Source organism: Peromyscus californicus, unplaced genomic scaffold (genome assembly GCF_007827085.1).
Source record: "Peromyscus californicus insignis strain IS unplaced genomic scaffold, ASM782708v3 Scaffold_15__1_contigs__length_86483966, whole genome shotgun sequence".
NCBI classification, from domain to species: Eukaryota; Metazoa; Chordata; class Mammalia; order Rodentia; family Cricetidae; genus Peromyscus; species Peromyscus californicus.
The window spans coordinates 66,491,151-66,511,763 of NW_026294447.1; the positions used below are offsets into that span (position 1 = coordinate 66,491,151).

A 20,613-nucleotide genomic window follows, 5' to 3' on the forward strand; every position below is an offset into this window, starting at 1 on the left:
TCTCCCACACTCGAGGACATCTGTTAGTACAAAGGGCTTCTATCTGAACCTGCAGAGGCAGAACCAAGGCTAACACATTTTCCTCCGGACCTTGCTGCAGGTTGTCTTTCTGAATGCTGTGAATATGTGTGGCTCCCACTGGATAATAAATAAAGCTGTTTTTGGCCTATAGCAAGAAAGCTTACAGCCAGATGGGAAATCCAAGCAGAGATACAGAGGAAAGAGGGGCAGAAGTGGAAGAGATGCCAGCCGCCACTGAAGGAGCAACAAGATGCCAGCAGACCAGTACACACCGATTAATAGGAATTACATTGAAAGAGCTAGCTAATATAAGCTAAAGCCATGGGCCATACAGTTTGTAATTAATAGAAGCCTCCGTGTGATTATTTTATAAGCGGCTGTGGGACCCCAGGTGAAAGAGATTCGTCCTGACCACAGGGGCAGGCAGGACTGCTACATCCCTCCCCAATATGCACTTCCCCTTTCAAACTCTACAAAACCTCTAGTCCCATGTGCCATGGTGCACAGCCTCCCTGCCCACGGAAAGACCACAGCCCTCCACTGCTCTGATGAAAGGACAATCTGCTCCTGTTGAAGTCAGTTCCCTCCTTTGTTTTCACATATCTTCATCAATCCCCCATGACCCAGGCTCCACCATGCCTCACTGTTTCGTGGCTCTGTCTCCTGCTTCCTTCCTCCCTGTGGCTTACACTCCACAGAAGCAACTTTGAGCAGAAAGTGTCTCTGTTATCTTCCCATCAACTCCAAGTCTTCACCATAGCTATCAGACCTGTAATGTGTGTACATGGTCCCCTCTAAATGCAACCCCCTAGTATTATCCCCCACATAAACTCCTCATCAGTGATACTGCATTTCACACCGATCCTTGGGCAGGCCAGGCTGCGACACCTCAGATCTTAGGCTCTGTCACTACTTAGGTCCCCTCAGTCTTCCTCAGGACTTCTCCCTTAGTGAAGAAAACCTCCAACTTCCCCATTTAAAGCTTAACTCCCTTGTCCCCGACTCCATCCCTAGCCCATAATCCCTGCTGTTCCACAGAGCCGCCTTAGTTATAACTGACACATTATCTACTTATTCTCTTTCACCTTTTCCCCTGACCAGAGTTGCAGCATCATGATACATGATCTGATGGGTCTTGTCTTTCTTTGCTTGCTTTTAGTTCATGTTTCTCCCTTTTATTTTTTGCTTAGTTTTCTTTTTCTCGGTTACCCTAGAAGACTGCTTGTTGGTTTTTTGAGAAAACCAAACAACCATATACATACATATACATACACACATAGAGGGAGACTTATTTTATGCGCATGGCTGTTTTGACTTCATGTATGGATGTGCATCACATGCATGCAGTGCCCACAAAGGCTAGAAGAAGGTGTTGGATCCCCTGGAACTGCAGTTACAGATGGTTATGAGCTGCCATGTGGATGCCGGGAATTGAACCTTCCTCTCCAAAAGCAGGAAGTGCTCTTAACCACTGAGCCATCTCTCCAGCTCCAAGAAAGCCAAACCTATTTTTAAACAGCAGAGTAACTACTGCTGACACCCTAGGAGGTCATGAGAACACGGTGGCTGACACTAGCCAACCAAGTGGCAGGATGTAACAGCAGCCGAAGGGTCAACTGGGACGAAGGGGGATCAACCGCTACCTTTTCAGTTTGGTCCTTGTACCTTACACCCACATCTCCCCCTCAGGAATGAGGAGCAAGGGCTCCACAAATCACAGGCAAGTAACACAGATTCTCCCCCCTTAAATTAGAGCAAAACCACCTATGAACTCCTCCAGGTTTGAGCTACAACATTAGGTTTAGCATTTCTTGTTTTGTTCTTTACTAAATAAAAAGCTTTATATACGTCAAAATGTTGGGAGCTATTACCTCCACCAAGTTGTGTATCTTGCAGCCATCTTCTTGGATCAGCTTGTATTTTTTAGCAAACAGATCCCCCTTGTCTTCCAAGGTGAAGGCAGCCTCTCTTCTGGGCTCCCTCCGGGACAGCAGTGGCCCCTCTGCCCAGGCCTGCATGGTTTGCTGGATTATTCGCACATTGCTCTGAGTCTGTGCCACTCTGAGCTCCAGCTCTGTGACGGTCACTTGCACCCTCTCCATGAAGACCCAGAAGTCATCCTGCCACGTCAGCCATGTCGCAGCCACCTTGAGCTGCTCATCGACAGCTCTGAGCTCGTCCTCAATGAGCGGGTATTCAACTTCTAGAAGGGTCTGTTTCAGCTTATTGTAGCCTTGTACAAGGAGTTCAAGATTCCCGATGTACTGAGCAAGACAAACCAACCAAGCAAGAAAACACAAAAATTAAAAGGGCCAGATATGTTAGCACTTCCAAATGCCACAGGTCCCCAAACCAAGAAATAAAATTCAAAGTATTTTCATCTCAAAGGAACCAAGTATCAAAAGCCACAAACCTTTAAAATAGTGTTCCTTTTCTGGAAAATGCCTAAAGCTGAATCTGGTACGTCAGATTTCTTCAGCATCAAAAGGTATTTGACTTCTCTCAACACTGCCACAAGCTATTCCAAGAATATTGAGAGTTATTGCATACTTTAAGAATACATCTCTGGGCCAACAAGACAGCTAGTGAGTAGAAGCGTTTGCTATGACAGACTGGCAACCTCAATGCAGTCCCTGGATCCCATGGGGAAAAACTCGGATGTGCTGACACATGCAGGCCAAGTTCTCCGGCAGTGATGCGGGGCTGAGACAGCAGGACCTGCTGGAAGCTCCCGTAGTTGGTGCAGCAGCAGAAACAAGAGAAATGACCTCAGAAGCAAGGAGGGAAACTACTCCTGCGAGTTGTCCTCTGACCCCCATGTGCTCTGTGTCCTTCCTTTCTCTCTCCCCCTCCCCCTCAAATAAATACAAATAAGTAAATCTCTAAAAATAAGAATATATTTTAATGTTGAGTTTAACATGAAATACTTAAAATGTCATCATGTGATTACTGTATTTCTGGTTCAAACACTTTCACTTCACATGCTCTGTTGCTCCCAAATCATACACATCTTCATCTAGTATGGTATATGACCTCTACTGTTTAGAGCACATGCCATTTTTTAATTAATTTTATCTTTTTAATTTTTAAAATTTTTATCTAATTTAATTTTCTTAAAATCTGAGCTTTATAGAATCCACAGACTCCATGAATGAGAGCTGTTGGGTTTTTGTACGTGGTTGTTGCTTCTAATGCTCACAGTCATTCTCAAAGGGCCAACAAGGCTATAGGTGGTAGCTAAACCCATGAGACTCTCAATTATTCCTGAAACATTTCAAGCAATTGCTTTTATACTTGTTTTCATGTTTATATTAAAAATTTACCACTTGTTTATTATGGTAGTTTGAATGTAATTGGTCCCCATAAGCTCAAAAGGAGTGACACTATTAGGAGGCGTGGCTTTGGTGGAGGAGGTGTGCCACTGTGGGGGCGGGCTTTGGGGTCTCCTGTGCTCAAGATACTGCTCAGCCTCACAGTCCACTTTCCTGTTGCCTTCTGATCAAGATGTAGCCAGCACTATGTGCCTGCACATTGACATGCTCCCACCATGACGATTATGGACCGAACCTCTAAACTGTAAGCCGTCACCTCAATTAAATGTTTTCATTTATAAGAGTTGCCATGGCCATGATGTCTCTTCACAGTAATAGAAACCCTAACTAAGACACCTATTCTGAAATAATTGCAATTTCCAGAAAAAATTAAACTCAGAACATGTAATGCCTGTGATACATCCAGGAGACGTCTCTCCTATCCAGTAATGACAGCTAAGTAACTGAAACACCATTCACTAAATCCACCCAGGAGGTGTGGAGTAGGAAGAACAGTTTTATGAAATTAGAAATCAATAGTTAGATTTCATGATAAAATATTTATGTTGGTATACCAAATTTCCATTAGCAAAATAAGGTGATGGTATTTGTGTTTATTTTAGGGAAATAGACCAGAGTTAGGGTGTTCAGCATGACCCTCTAATTCAGTAAGCAGACTTCCTGTGTCCTAGGCAGGCACTGGTACTGCCAGGGAGGGCTCTGCACAGTCACTTCCATATACTGAGTATTCTTCATTACCTAAAATTCATCAAATTCTTTTTTTGTTGGGGGAGGGGTCACAGAAACTTACAAAGAAGATTGCCTTTTACAAAGCCCTGATAGGTGGACAGAAAAGAATAATATTGTGCCTCTTATCTAGAAAGCAAAAGGACTAGGAGATAGATTGTTTAAACACATGTTGCAGATGTAGCATGTGGTCAGGTATGGTGGCTCACACATCTAATTTCAGCCAACACTTGAGAGGCAAAGGCAGGTAGAGCTCTTTGACAGTGTGGTACACACGATGAGACTCTGTCTCAAAAAAAAATCAGTTCATGGAGCAATCAATCTCTCTCTCTCTCACACACACATACATATATACAAACACATATTTACTAAATATGTGCATATTGAAATTATAGATACATACATGCCCAAATACAAGCCTGCTAATGAGGCTTCTGTACTGTCACTGTTCTAGAAAATGCTACATAGTTAGCCATGTGTGGGGAATGGCTATAATCCCAGCACTAAGGAAGAAGGGTCAGGAAGATCATAAGTGTAAAGACAATCTTGGCTCCATTAGACACTATCTCAAAAAACAGACAGACAAGAATATGTATGAAATTATGACACATATTGAAAAGATTTGAAATCTCTTTGTTACATGACAACGTGGACAGCAAAAATAAAAGCAACCCATTCTGGATGTTATTTAGCTGTTAAAATTTTTCTGTCAATGAGTTGTTTTATATTTTAAATTACTGTTTAATTATCATCAGTTTAGCTACCACCATACACTATAAACTTGTATCAACAAGCTTATCTTCTCTTTGAAAGAAATGATGGCAAGCAGAAACATCTTTTGTCAACCAAAAGCACGACAGACCTTTGTTCCTTTTAATCTGTGGCTTTCCTATTTTAACTGACTAAAGCAACCGGTATACTTGTTATGAAAATACATGCACCAGAAGCTATCTGGTAGACTCTTTAAGTACCAGTCAACTGAGTTAAGGTTACTAAGGTTCTTAGTTGCCAAACAGGAAGTTGGAAGCTGGAACACAGAAAGATGAAATAGACCCCATCCTCAGCAGCTCACCATCAGGTTAATATGGGTTGGTAAAGTAGTCATGACAAGGTGTTAATTAATAAGGAGAAGAGGAAGTGCCTATAATCCCAGCTACTTAGGAGGCAGAGAAAGGAGGAATGCTAGTTCAACATTTCCTGGGCTACAAAGTAAACTCAAAGCCAGCCTGGGCAACAGTAAGATCCTGGTCTCGAAAAAAAATAAGTCAGTAAGGAACTTGGTGATAAACAAGTGAGGTATAAATAAGTAAGCTCACTAGTAGAGTGTTTGCCTAGAATCTATGAGGTCCTGAGTTCAATCACACACACGCACGCACGCACGCACATATACTCATATACACATGAAAGCAAATCTCTGTAAGGAAAAGTTCCCCGAGTAAGTTTAAAATTTATATTCCTCACAGTACTGCTACTTTCCCAAAATAGAGTTTAAATGACTGAAGTGGCCTCCTTCATCATCAGGAAGGCTTCAGGGACACGTGAACAGCATCTATAATGCATTAATAAGGCAAAGTCCTACCTTTGGGTCAAAGTTGACGCTCAGAAGGCCGTTGATGGCACTGAATTTAACCAAGGGTTGATTCAAATTAAATTCACAGGTTTCATCCACATTTCTTCTCCATTCACTATAGACATGACTTTCAAATTGATCGAGCAATGTGGTCATTTCAGCGAACTTCTGACAGACTGCAGCCTCATCAGGACTGTCTGGAAATCTGTAGCAACAAGGTTTTTCTACTTTTCTACATATGTCAACAGAGTACAGTTTATTTTACAATAGAGAATGGGATCATGTGTTTAAAGATCTAGAGAAGCAATGAAAGCCTTAACAGTGTTTTAAAACTGTATCTGCTTAAAGACAAACAAAAAGCTACAAATGAATAAACGGAACTACAAAGGCTTCACTAAGTGTCAACAAGTCACCAGTTTCCAGACAGAGGTTAAAAAAGGGTGCAAAGGACTGTCCGACAATGAGCTTGAAGAAGAGAAAGAAAAATAACTAAACTTTCCAGACAGTGAATGAAAAGGAGACATTAAAAGATAAAAGGATCAGAAAAAACATAAATAATATGAAGTTATGAGCCCCATAAAAATATTCCAAAATTATAATGATAAAGCCTTCTCACCAGATCAAACCCAACCTACATGGAGCAGGCCAGCATATCTTCAAGTATTAATATGAACAGCCACCACCAGGTGTGATGGCATTTGCTTATAATCCTAGAGGTAGAGGCAGGAGGATCAGGACTTCAAGGTCATCCTCAGCTACCTAATGAGTTTGAGGACTATCTGGGCAGCAGAGACCCCATCTCAATACAAGAACACCCATAACACCATCATAATTCACCATGAAGTAAGCCTAACTACTCACAGATAGTGGAGAGATGTAAAGTTTGACCAAAATATTTGAAGGCGTTCAAGGAGCATCCTGGCCCATTTAATATTTCCAGAGGTGAACGGCATATTCTTGTTGAGAATTTCATGCCCATGCTCAATCTGTATGTTGATAATTTCATGAAGAGGAAGAAAAGGAACACTTAGGGTGCTTTCCAACCTTATAAGCAATTGTTTATTTTACTTTCATAGTGGCATTAAACATGGGTGTTTAATAACTTCACTAATGAAAAGGTAAGGTCCCAAATCAAGTTCCCCATCTCTGTAAGAAAACCATTAAATAAAAGCATTCAGTGAGCAGCAGAGCTCCGTGGTACAGTGTTTTTCTAGCATGGTAAAGGTCTCAGGTTTAATCCTTAGCACTAAAAACTACTTAATGCCTACAGATAATGACATTAATTTCAAATCCCTAAGTATAACTTATCTACTAAATCGAATCTTTACTCACAATAAAAATGACTCTAGTTGATGGCCATTACCCACATAATATGTTGAAGCTTCTCAGTCTTACCACTACTTACCCACTTCATGTGTTCATCATACAGTTGCTTACACATATCCAACTCTGCATTAAACATGTTCAATAATGTGCTGTAATGTGGGCTGAAAATTTCCATGACAACTGGTTTCTCCAGAAAATTTCCAAATATGGTCAAAAGCTATAAAAAAAAATCAAAGTTAAGGAAAGGTTAAGAACTTCAAGTTTTTGGTACAAGAATTCAGCTCACAACTTAACTTCTTACGCTATTAGAGGCAAATTCTAGAACTCTAAAATATACATGGTACCACAAAAGACAAAATGTATTTTGTGTTTTCCTAAAATTCTATATAACCAATAAACCAAATTCCACAGGAAATTTCTTTGCCTCAATGGAAACTGAGATCAGAAATGAGCCAATGTCCACCAGCAGTGCTGGCTCACAGCTACTAATCCCTTCTGCTAGGTGCCAGGGAAACTTCTCTACTTGTTTGGTGCATGTAAAAGTAGAGGATTAAAGTGTGTGTTATGCATTTCTCCTCATCAATAATTACACCAAATGTACCAATAACAGTAACTTCTCTGTCCTGGCCCCCAGCGCACCCCCAAGATGCCCCAACAGTGGTCTGGGGCAGCAATGGTTACTGTTCTGAGAACACTCTACAGGTGGACACCTCCTTTGACATGAAAATCCTGGCTCAAGCTTCAGCTGATAGAGTTGTCTCTCAGAAAGAACACATGGCTGGATGAATTAATGCAACCTAAGTAACGAGCGGGCAGAAACTAAACTCAAGCAGAGGAAGCCAATGGAGAGAGAAGTAGATGATGGTTATCAGTCCAGTGAAGGCACCAGCTTCCTGAAGGCCCACACTCTCCACTGCTCACTGAAGATTCCCAGGTTTCCCAGCTCCTCACCAGTGTCCATGAAGATGAGCTAAGTTTACTTTCTGGTGTGTTCTCAAGAGGTGGCTTTCTTGGCAAGCTAAGCCCCATACGAATGTAAGATTTGTATGCAACGGGAGTTTACACAGCACTGTGTGCCAGGCATGATTAACCGAAGGCCTTAAAAGGACGGCTGTCAGACGTTTCCCCTCGAGGAACTGAATTGCAGGGAGGAATCACTTGCCAAAACACATAGACTAGAGGCAGAGCTAGATGAAAAACCAGGTCTCGTCCTTCACTGGTACCCTCTTAGCCTCCCCACCCAGGCCTTGTTTTCTACTTGTTTGGTTACGAGTGGCTAACTGCAGTCTAAAAACATCAAATATATAAATTCCAGAATGGAACAATTTCCTAAGTTTTGTTCAATTCTGTCATTTTATATTACATCATTGTAATGATTCTGTTTATTATCAGTGTTGTTACTCTCCTTATGTGTCTAATTTCTGAAGTGAACTGATCTTGGGCACATAAGTATAAGAAATAGAGAGTGAGTAGACATAGACAAATTCAATGACATGCAAGGCTGAGACGCCCAATGGGGATCTTGGACTATACCCATGTGGGCTTCATAATGAGTGCACTTCATAATGTGTGCATTTTATATTGGTATTTTCTTCAAGAGATATTTCAAAATAACTAAGCAAAGCAACATGAAAACCAAGAGAATTTTGTTTGGTTTTTCTTAGGAAGCAATGAGTAGCCCTCAAACCTTTCATTGACAAACAGCTTTGTTAGAGAAATTTTGTGAACATTCTCGTAAGCTATACTCAATGAAAACAACATAGTGAAGAAGTTATATAAATTAAAATATAAATGTATCTATTTCATGGGCCATCAAAGACAATCACATTCTTGCTCTTGCTGATAATGGTTGTAACAGTAACAGAAACTTCCAGGTAATTTTAAACCCATTTAGTTAGCTACCTAGCAAAATGTTAATTATTAACTTTATTGTCCAGTGTTGTTGGTTGGGGCTTCCTGTGAACTCACAAGTGAGCACTACCTTCCTAAGTTAGCAAAGGAAATCCCAATGTCTACTGGAAATAATTTCTTTCATCACATGGTCTTACATTCTGCAGAAATTTGCGGGCTACATTCATCTTGCTTACTCACCTGGTGGTGCTTAAGCCTTGAGTTTGCAAAAGAAAAGACAGAGAAATATTCCAGAAAGAAGCTGGGAGCTGCAAAGTAGTGCTTCTCGACCTGCTGGGCAGTCTGCACTATCCTAACAACTGTTGCCATCAATATGCAAGCGTCCACCTCCAGGATGAGATCTGCAGCTCTGCAGCCTCCGGGTGCTCTGAGGCAGAGCAGTCAGCTGCATCCTGGTGCCAGATGTTTCCCTTCACACGGGTCCTGCAAGCTGAAGGCTGAATCCCACGACATTTTCTTTCCCTAAAGATTCTATTTCAGAATTCCTTAATCCTCATTCCCTCCCAACTTCCTAATGTGATGCAGCTTTTCATAACTCTGCTATACGGCTCAAATTAGTAACGATATTAATCTTTCATGGGGTTGCCTTGTTCAAAGACTTTTTAATCCTGTGGGCACCTGAACCATGTGTGTGTGTGTGTGTGTGTGTGTGTGTGTGTGTGTGTGTGTGTGTGTGTGTGTGTGTGTGTATGTGTGTATGTGTGTGTGTATACACACAGGTTGAACATATCAGCAATGCTTGGGACCAGAAGGATCTTCCACTTCAGGCTTTTGGGGATTTGGGAATATTTACACTCTCTACCCCCCCTCACACACACATAATGAGTGAGATACCTTAGGGCAAGAGAGTCCATATCTAAATATACAATTCATATTTATCCCATCTACACCTAGACTGAAGGTAATTTCGTATAATTTTTAATAGTATTTATATGAAACAAGCTTTAACAATGTGGAATATGGCATTATCTGGACCTCAAGGGATCTGGGATTTTGAGCACTTTGGGCTTCAGATTTTTGAATGAACCACAGTCAACCTTTATGTTGTCAAAAATCTTTTCTGGACTCTTTTTTTTCAAACACGTTTCAATGTACCTCAGTACAAATCTTAGAGCCATTTATTAGTGTTGTGTTTTGTTTCCAGCGGATGCCAACACGTCAGGTTCTTAAGCATTACAGGTTTACACCAGAATACTAGTATTCATTTTCCTTCTGGGCCATGTCTTTACCAAGAGCAAACATCAAACTGTCATCTTTCAGCAACAACCTACGAAAATATTCTTCCTCTGGAATAATCAGTGGTCAGAGGTCATCAGCCTGTGTCTATGGTCGTAATCATGAGTCCTTAGAGTATCTAATCCCATACATCTTTCTCTACCATTACCATCCCTACAGTGTGTCATTTCTAATTCCAGTTAATCCAATTACCCTCGGGCTATCAGAAAGAACCTGTCTACAAGGCAACCTAATCCTAACAAAAGCTAGAAAAGGATGCCCATCATCCTGGGTTTCTTAAGGCAGGATTTTATCTTATTATTTTAGTAGTCAAGCTACAAATAATGTGGAATGCTTTTTTTAAACCACTTGACAACAAAATGAAGCTGCTTAGAAAAAAACAAACTAACATGTACTTAAATAACCCATGTTAATGGGTGTGAGTGGGCAAGAAGAACAATTTGAACTAGATTGCTAATTAAATGGAGTTAGAAATCTCTCTATATTGAGAGTTCACTCTGTTCTTTCTTCTGGTTACCCACAAAAGCTTAAAAGAGAACAATTTCCAGTAATAGAAATATGAGAAGTCATGCACAGACATTAGAAAAAACTACTACACAATTTGGTTAGGCAAAAAAAAAAGCCTAACTCTTTGCTAAATGAGAAAGGCCACAAAGTGGATAAGAAAGCTGTCACTTTTGTCTAAGAACAATATGTATGCATATCTAGCCAAAGAAAAAAATAGCATATTAAACATAAATTAATTGTACCCGAGACAGGAAACCACAGAAACATGCCGTCTGTCTTGGCCAATGAGCATCTCAGTTTTGTCTGAAATGGTTTTTTGTTAAAAGAAAAAAAGAAAGAAAGAAAGAAAGAAAGAAAGAAAGAAAGAAAGAAAGAAAGAGAAAGAAAGAAAGAAAGAAAGAAAGAAAGAAAGAAAGAAAGAAAGAAAGAAAGAAAGAAAGAAAAAAAAGGAAAGAAATTGATATTAGAAATCACCATTTGCTCCTTCTCAATCCTCCCTGTGACAATGCTTAGTAGTTGACTTAAAGAGGAAACAAACACAGTAGCTTCACCAGTGCTGGTCAAACCATCTGAAAACTCCAAGCCCAACAGTATCTTCCTTGAAAACCTGCCTGCTGTATCACTTCACATTGTGCCGCAGTTTCCAGCTATGCTTGCCTGGGTGGCAAACGCTCCATTTCCCTTCGGGATATCACCTAATAGTCACTTATACGTCACTCGCAATTCACTTTTTTTTTTTTTTAACATGCTGTTCCTATTTCCAAATTACAAGCTTTTCATCTCCAGGAGCTATCAAAATGCATTTCTTTCCCAGAACTACCCCAGGCCCCTACCTCTCTCCCTCCCTCCCTCCCCCTCCCTCCCTCCCTCCCTCCCTCCCTCCCTCTCACATACAAGCTGGTGAGCACTCTACCACTGACCTACATCCCCTAACCTTTTACACGATTCTTAATGCACATATAATCTATTAAGTTCATTCACAAAACATTCTTGCATGCTTCAATATCTCTGATGTCAGAATGCATTAGACAATCAATGAAATTATAATTAATTCAGCAGCATTTTTTTCTTATTGACACATAAATAATGCCTGGTAATCAATGGTACCTTACACCCAATGAAATAGTCCTTATTTGTTTCAGTCAGAGTAATAAAGTAGGCAGATGATCCCAGCATATACAAAGAATCTAAAGGAAACAAATTATTGAAATTACAGAATTTTTTTTTCTTTTCAATGTGGCTTACTGCCGAGTCAATATTTCATTGGCCACATCCAACTCATTCTACAGGAAATGAGAGGTAAAATACCGTGAATGCCAGAAAAGATCAAGAGTTAAATGTCCTAAAAATGACCTTCCCAGAGTAAACGTCATTATTCTCTAGCACGTTATTCAAATCATATTATCCAGTGAGCTTGAACACAAAGGGAATGTGATTGATCTGGTTAATACTTTACCTGAATCAGAAAAGAACGTATTTGGCCTTTTCATCTAACAGTCTAAAGGATTCACTTCCTCGGGAGCTTCCTCAAAACTGACCTTAAACGCGGATTCCAAACAACTGCAACTGCAGAGACCTTCGCAGAGCAGCGTCCCAAGCCGTCTGTCAAAATCCAGGGTTTGGGACTTAAATCTGAAATAGTCACTTTCAAAGCCCTGTATCATGAAAAATAGAAAATTAGTTTACAGAGAAGACTTCAGCAGTGAAAATGGCAACCATTTAAGCTTTGCCTTACTTTCCCTCAGTCTCTCAATTAGTTTATTTTCTATAAGTGGACTCCAGAGGAGACCAAGAACAGCTGAATCTGACTGACTGCGCAAGTGGTCCTCTTCTAGCACTCTGCCTGCGTAGCACGTTACCCGTGTTTTCACGAGGCTCAGCTCTCCCAGTACTGTGGCCCCAGACTTGAATGTGGGCGTCAGTGTGTCTGCTTTCCTCCAACCATCTCAATCACAAATAAAGAGTACAGCGTCTCGGAACATCTCTACTAGAACCGTGGGTCACTGTAAGTTCCATGGAAAGCTCGATTATTTGGGGGATGGAAAACCTGTGCGCGAAAACACTGTGTCACCAGGTAAGAACTGAAACCCACGCATCCGTGAGAAAGCATCAGGAGTGACAGCAAAAGTGGAAATACTCAGATACTTTTTCCAGGTTCTCATTAATATGCAGCTGACAAACCCCAGTTTCCTCCTCATGCATAACCACCCACACCCATGATTAGAAGGAAGGAAACTGGGAGGGAATGTCTACAGCTCTGTCTTCAGAGCCACAGGCACCTTCAGTAGAGCTATCCCTGGGGATGACAGCCATCCCCAGGCTTCACAGTCAGGCTGCCTGAAGTGCACGCCCCAGGCTTAGCACAGCGAAGGCCTGGGCTGTGCACCAACAAAATCAGCAGTAACACCACCCCTGTACCCGCGGCTAGATCTGTTTAGTTCTGTTCTCGGGGCCTTACATTTACTCAGTCTTTACAACGTATGGCACAAGTTGATATTGATTTTCCATTTTGTAAGTGGCAAAACAAACTCGGGTAGCAAGGCGCATTTTTTGCATCCTAAATAATCTCAGTGTATGTTATTCGTCGGAACCAGTGATTATGAACTTCCTCTCTAATGCCATTACTATTAGTGTAAAAGGAATCAGGCATGAATAGTCACTGAATACGTTTATTACGCTGACCCATTTAGGAAAAAAATTTTAATTTGTTCTGCAGGGGAGGGGTTTATGACCTGATATCCTTCTTATGTTTAAAACTATATCTAATCATTCAATTATAGTAGCATTTAATATGTAAACTGCACTGCTATACATAAAGTATGAGCCCATCCTCTGGCTTCTGTGAAGAAATGTACCCGCAATGGTCTCAGGGTTTCTGCTGCCCCCAGATTCCACAATGAAATCCAAACATACAAAGGGCAGTGATTTCTGGAAGTGAGGAAGAAAGAGCAGGGCCCTCCTGATGGAATGGGACTTGTGCCCTCTTAAAGATGTGTAAGAGAGACTCTCATCCACCCCCACATGTGAAGACACAGGGTCCTGGGTAAGGGCAGTCCTTACCCCACCCTGAATCAGCTGATGCCTTCGTCTTAGACTTCCTAGCCTCTAGAACAGTGAGAAATAAATATCTCATGTTTACAAGGTACCAGACTCTCAGGGTTGTTAGAGCACCCTGAGCAGGTCTCTTACAATGAGTTTAACTTGGAGTGGAAAGAGCAGCTCATGGTACAGTTCTGGACTCTGTCACAAACCACAACATGACATTTAGCATCAAGAGGATGGAGCTAAGTCTCCTGAATTCTAGCCAAGCAGCCTCTCCATTCAAGAATCACTCACTTGGAAGTAAACCCAATTTCCTAAAAAGTTTTAACAAGCCTCACACACCCCTCTTCTCAGGATAGAAACAGAGTACAGAGTCTGTAATCCTTAACCATTTAACCCCTAGAGACCATGAGCTACATCAGAAGGAGATAAAATTAGAATCTCCACCCTAGACACACACACACACACACACTCTCCAATACATCCCAAGGGACCTTTCCTTAAAGAATCCAGCAGGGAGGGGCTGGGACGAGAGTTCAGTGGATCAGGTGCTGACTTCACAAAGGAAGGACCTGAATTTGATCCCCAGAACCACTAATGGATGAACAACAGCCCTGAACAGGCAGGCACACACACACACACACACACACACACACACACACACACACACACACACACAAAGACACACACAAAGACACTGCCACAGAGAAGTCACACATACATAAATTTGAATCCATCAACTTCTCTGTCAAGTTGCTCTTTCTATAAACCCCTAAAGAAACTTGGGAAGCCTCCCGGACTCTTCGACACCTGCTAGCCATCTTAACTACCCCCTGCTGTCTGTCTGCATCTCTTCCAGCAAGACCCTCACAGCTGCCATTGGCTGTTCCTCCAGGCCGCTGTTGCCAGCTCTAAACATCCTCCAAGATGCAGCCGAAGTAATATATGTCACTGCAAGTCCAACTCCTATAAATTATCATCTCACTTCATAATCTGAATTTATTAAAATATCATAATAACAACATGGTTCTCAAGGCTCTAAAGTGTTCAGACACCACCTCAGTATTGTCACTCTAGGATCCAGCCATATCTGTCATCCCTAATTGCCTTTACCGACTTCGCTCTTGCTTCCTTCCTATTTATGTTACAGATCTCTGTGTATTTTCACCTCTGGAACAGGGCTCCATTTTCATGCCCCAGCACTAAGCATGCTGGATAGTAATTGCCTACCTGTAGTCTCCCCTGGATTCTGAGTCAATAAGCCTAATGACCAGATTTATTTTTCATAGTGATAGTACTAATATTTCATGGAGTCCCCAGCTCATAGTTGTTTCTCAATAAGTATTTATTAGATAGTAGGTGGTGAGTTAGCATGACTCAGGAATCATAAAAATGTCTCTATATTCTGGAGAGTACAAAACTGCCTTTATCAGCATCCCGAGAAGCTACCAAAAGGTTTTAATTAGAGAAAAGCCATGATTTGACTAAGCATGTGAAAGGCTCTCAAGCGACACGGAGAATAAATTAATGGAACCAACACAGGCCCGAGAGGAACAGCTTAGAGGCAAACGCAGCAGTCCAGGTGAAAAATGAGCCATAGATGGACTTCCCAGACAAACTCAGAGGAACTGGACGTTGTAGCTAAAGTTTTCCTGCCTGGCCCACAGTCAGGACAAATCTCTCTCACCTGCCAGTCCCACAGCCGCTCAAACCCGACCAAGTAAACACAGAGACTTATATTGGTTACAAACTGTATGGCCGTGGCAGGCTTCTTGCTAACTGTTCTTATATCTTAAATTAATCCATTTCTATAAATCTATACCTTGCCACATGGCTCGTGGCTTACCGGCATCTTCACATGCTGCTTCTCATCCTGGCGGCTGACAGTGTCTCTCCGACTCAGCCTTCCACTTCCCAGCTTTATTCTCCTTGTCCCGCCTACACTTCCTGCCTAGCCAATGGCCAATCAGTGTTTTATTTATTGACTAAGCAGCAACACATTTGCCATACAGAACATCCCACAACAGGACGTCGTGAGAAAATGAGTGAAATTATGGACGACTCTGAGCACTTCCCCTAAGAAGCCAATTATTCGTGACATTTGAAGAACTGAGTGGCCAGGGGGCGGGGAAAAGACTTAGTTCTGAACAGGTCAATTTGAAGGTATCCATTGAATTCCCGGTAGAGAAGCTGATCAGGCAGCTGTGTGTTCAGGACTTTAAGAAATCCATCACTGTTAAGGGCCTATGCTTTAGGTTTTTGACTGGAGTTCTTTATCCACTCTGTCCCTGCCCTTCCAGTGGCTGTGGGTGGCATGAATGGATATTAAACTTCATCAATTTTGTTTTCTGGAGTGATTAGCATAATTCCCCCACTTCAGTTATTTTTAAATCCGAAATCCCACACAACTCATATCTTACAGTGCAGGTGTTGCCGTTAGATCTTGGCCTGTTTATTTCATATATCTGCTATTTTGTATCCTTTAACCTAGAGAGTTAAATTGTAAACTATAATATCAGTTTCAAATTTACACCAAATACTAAACCTGCTTTATACCTCTAGGTCAAATCCCCTTTGGTGTGGTCTATATTCTCTTTGTACAGGTTTGAATGCAGGTTGGTGCAACCATTGTGGGAACAAGTGCAGGGATCTTAAAGAATGTGAAGATGGAAGAACTATGTAACTCAGGACCTGAGTCTAACAATGTAAATGCTGGTCAACACATGAATGGGTTATACAAACAAACACAGAGAGAGAGAGAGAGAGAGAGAGAGAGAGAGAGAGAGAGAGAGAGAGAGAGAGAGAGAGAGAGAGAGAGTTTTTATATAAAATGGAATGTTACTCAGGAAGAAAGGAAATCTTGTCATTTGTCATGACACAGACACCCCCAGGGGACACTGTGCGAGTGAAATGAATCAAACGGAGAGAAAACCACTGTATGGTCTCACTATACATGGACTTGAGTTATTGTGGGAAGGAAATGGGGGGAGGTAGGTCAGAGGATACAAAATCACAGATACACAAAATAAGCAAGCCAAAAGAGCTAAGTACAACATGAGGTGCACAGCAAAATGAAATGCTGATTCTTCAAAATACAATACTTTAGTTACATTAAATAAAAATGATGCAAACACATCAATTCAAAAGACTGACAAATTTTCTCTAGATTAAGACTCTCACAGTCAGTTTTCTCTGAATACTTAATATTACAAAATGAAAGTGGAGATATTATTATGATTTTTCTAGAAATAAAAAGGATTACAAAGCAGCACTGTGAATAACTATGCACAAAATTAGAAATCATAGCTAGGCATGGATGGTGGTGCATGCCTGTGAGCCCAGCACATGGTGGCAGAGGAAGCTAGGGTGAGGAGCACGTCAGCCTGGTCCACATAGCAGGACTTTCAGGGAGGTTGGGGAGAAAGTGGGTAACCCAGATGAAAAGGACAAATTCCTAGAGACGTACCATCCAACAAGAACAAATCAGAAAAGTCAGAACTAGTAAGGAGATTAAACAAGTAAACAAGCAGCTTCCCAACAGACAACAGCTCAAGACCAGATGGTCGTACTATGAGTACTTAAAGGAGAATTAAGACCAATCCTTCTCAAGCTTGCTAACTCTACAAGATAAGCACTGCTCTGATACCGAGGTCAGGTAAAGGTATTTCAAGAAATGAAAACTTCAGACCAACATTCCTTATAAATGGTGAGACAACACACAAACAGAATTCAGTGGTACATTAGAAGAATTACTAACAGTGATCAAGAGAAATATTCCATAACAGCAGGATGGTTTAACATACAAAAAATTAACATTAACAGAATGAGAATGGGGAGTGGACCTCAAATCATCTCAGTCAATGCAGAAGAAACTTAATATTCAACAATCTTTCATGAGAAAAACATTCAATGACATAAGAACAGAGCTAAAGATCCTCAACACGACAAGGGTACCCTGTGAGCATGGAGTGTTTAACATCATTCCCAAAGGTGAAAGTGTTAAAAATTCTTCTCTTAAGTCAAGAACAAGACAGGAATGGCCCACCTCAAAGCCAATATAGCATCAGGAGCTCTCGCTAGAGCAATTAGGCAAGTAAAACAAAAAGCATCCAAATTGGAAAGTAATCATGGTAATCATGTCTATTCACAGGTGGCATGATTTTATCTAAAGATTACAAACCTAAGAAATGAAGTTGATAAACAAACTCAGCAAGGTTGTGGGTTGAGAAATCAATACACAAAGTCAGTTATGGACTGGAGAGCTCAGTCAGTAAAGCACTGCTTTCTGTGCAAACATAATCTGTGTTCCTTCCCTGGGACCTGGATAAACAAAGCCAGGTGTGGCGGCATGCGCTTTTAATCCAGGAGGCTCCCTGGGATCACTGGCCAGCAAGCCTAGCCTAATTGTCCAGGAATGTGGAGCCTGGGGAACAACACAGGAGGTTGACCCTTGACCTCCCCCCATGTGGATACTCTCCTGCACAGACAAGACACATAAACATATGTACACAGGGAGAAGAAAAGCATTTGCATTTATGTACACTAGCAATGAACAATCCTACAAAGTAAGAAAACAATTCCATCTATAGTAGTATTAAAAAGAATAAAATACTTCATAGTAAGTTTGACCTGGGAAGTCAAAGACATATACCAGAAGCTATAAAATAGTTGTAAGCGATTAAAGAAGGGGTGGGTAGAAAGATATGCCACTTACATGGGCCAGGAGATTTAATATCATTACAGAGATAATACTATCCAAAACAATCTGTCCTGTCAACCTAATCCCCATCAAAATCTCTCAACGATGCCTTTGCAGTAATTAAAAAACATTGCCCTGAAGGTCTGACAAAAAATCTTTCCAAAGTTAGTAGGCTTATACTTTGTAATAACACAGTTTACAAGTCTACAATATTGATAACAATGTAGTACTGGCATATAGATCAATGAAATAGCATAGAAAGCTCAGACATAAACTCGCAAATATACAAACTCAAGTAATTGTTGATAAGGGTGCAAAACCATTCAGTAAGGCAAGAACAATCTGTTCAACAAACGCTGCTAGGGAGATTGATTGATTACCCTTTTGCAGGAGTCAACTTGAACCCTTACAACACTTAAAAATTAGTTCAAAGTAGATTAAAGTTCAAAGTATAATTAAAATTAATTATATTAATTGTAGCAGCGAAAGCCATAAAATTTCCAGAAGACGACACTGGAGAAATGTTCATGACATTGAACTGGGCAGTGCTTCTTAATCCTTACCCTCTTCCACTATAGTATAATTGTCTCAAATATTTCCTGTACATGCATTTAGAAGTGGTATTGGGTTCAATGTATCTCAGGGGACAATTGCCTAGCTTCTATGAGGCCCTAGGTTCAATCTCTTAACACACACAAAAAAGCAGGGATAATGTTGTACTTTCACTTTCAAACATAGCTTAGAAGGCTGGAGAGGAGGAGCACCTGTCATAATACACGTTACATCCGTCTAGCTACGGCATCTTTGCTAGTGTATAAAGCCCCTTCCTTTACCATCTCTTCTCTACACCAAAACCTTTAAGTCATTCTCTTAAGATCGGTGTGCTGGTGGCATTCTTTTAGTTTTTGTTCGTCTGGTTCTCTCTTGGCTTCCCCTTTGTTCCCGAGGGCAGAGAACTCTAAATTTACAGTTCTTTCTCAGAACCTATTTTGCCCAGTGAATTCTGACATCTGTGGCTTCTGATAAGAAATCCACCAATCAAATTATATTCCTCTATACAAGTAAGAAGTCATTTCTCTCTTGCTTTCAGTTTTTAAAATTTAATTTAAAAGACAGGCATAGTGATGCACATGCATAAGCCCAGCACTTGGGAACATGAAGTCAGTCACTTGGGGTCAGGAGTTTGACACTGTAGTAGAATATTATTTTAAGGTGTGTTACTTTTGTTTATGGTGCATTTGTTTAACTCTGTGAAGCTGTGTTCCTGTGCCTGTCTAACACACCTGATGGTCTAATAAAGAACTGAATGGTCAATAGCAAAGCAGGAGAAAGATAGGTGGGGCTGGCAGGCAGAGAATATGTAGAGGGAGAAATCTGGGAGGATAAGAAGAAGAGATGGAGGGTGAAAAGAGCTAGCAGCCAGAGAAGGAGGACGACTCCAGGGGCCAGCCACCCAGCTACACAGCCAGCCACGGAGTAAGAAACAAAGAAAGGTATTTAGGAACAGAAACAAAAAGCCCAGAGGCAAAAGGTAGTCAGGATAATTTTAAGTTGAGGAAAGCTAGCTAGAAACTAAGCCAAGCTAAGGCTGGGCATTCATGAGTAAAAATAAGCCTCCGTGAGTGATTTATTTGGGAGCTGGGTGGTGGCCCCGCTAAAAAGAGCCAAACAACAACAGACACCATAGTGCAGTTTGACAGAACAGTAACTCTGTCTCCCAAACAGAGCAATTTCTGTCAGATGCTTCCAATGTCTCCATCATCAGCACTGCTGACCTTCTCAGCTGAGACCTTCCTGGTTCACAGCACAGTGAGTGTGCCATCAACTGATACCTGAACACTGTCAAAGGTTGAGGTTGTGGACCATAAACCTCCACTACTGTCAGATGGAGACACAGGTCCAGTATCTCCACCGGAACCCTCCAAATACACAAGAGTAGACTGTCTCCTGCTTACAGGTCCAACTCCCTGTGTGGGCTCTGTGGATGTCACATGTGTGAAAGTCCTCAGTCTCAACTAGGCTTCCTCTAAACCCACACCTATGACATAGGGATCTACCAGGTGACTCAAAACATAAAACAAACAAAAAAAATCAGATTTCCATATGGTCTCCACCAGCACCATGGAGAGGGGGCTCTCTCCTGGCCAGCAGACATGAAGACCAAGGCTCCTTCTTAGTCACCTCTGACACCACCCAGGAGGGGTGAGGGATGGAGCAATTGGATGCTGGCCGGGTAATTTATA

The 20,613-nt window shown here is 41.3% G+C and overlaps 1 protein-coding gene across 3 annotated transcripts in view; it reads right to left on the reverse strand.

The window, feature by feature from the left end:
- The window catches only part of Dnah11 (dynein axonemal heavy chain 11), a 318,597-nt gene that overhangs the window by 271,381 nt on the left and 26,603 nt on the right, over window positions 1-20,613 (reverse strand). For all 3 annotated transcript variants that reach the window (XR_008218451.1, XM_052739195.1, XM_052739194.1), the window contains exons 9-14: window positions 12,168-12,284; window positions 7,055-7,192; window positions 6,511-6,635; window positions 5,659-5,854; window positions 2,435-2,539; window positions 1,893-2,285 (exon numbers count right to left, since the gene is read on the reverse strand). Coding sequence is in view for 2 of the 3 variants with exons in the window: in XM_052739195.1 (XP_052595155.1) it covers window positions 1,893-2,285; window positions 2,435-2,539; window positions 5,659-5,854; window positions 6,511-6,635; window positions 7,055-7,192; window positions 12,168-12,284 (1,074 nt within the window). In the remaining variant the exon portion in view is untranslated. The remainder of the gene's footprint in view (window positions 1-1,892; window positions 2,286-2,434; window positions 2,540-5,658; window positions 5,855-6,510; window positions 6,636-7,054; window positions 7,193-12,167; window positions 12,285-20,613) is intronic.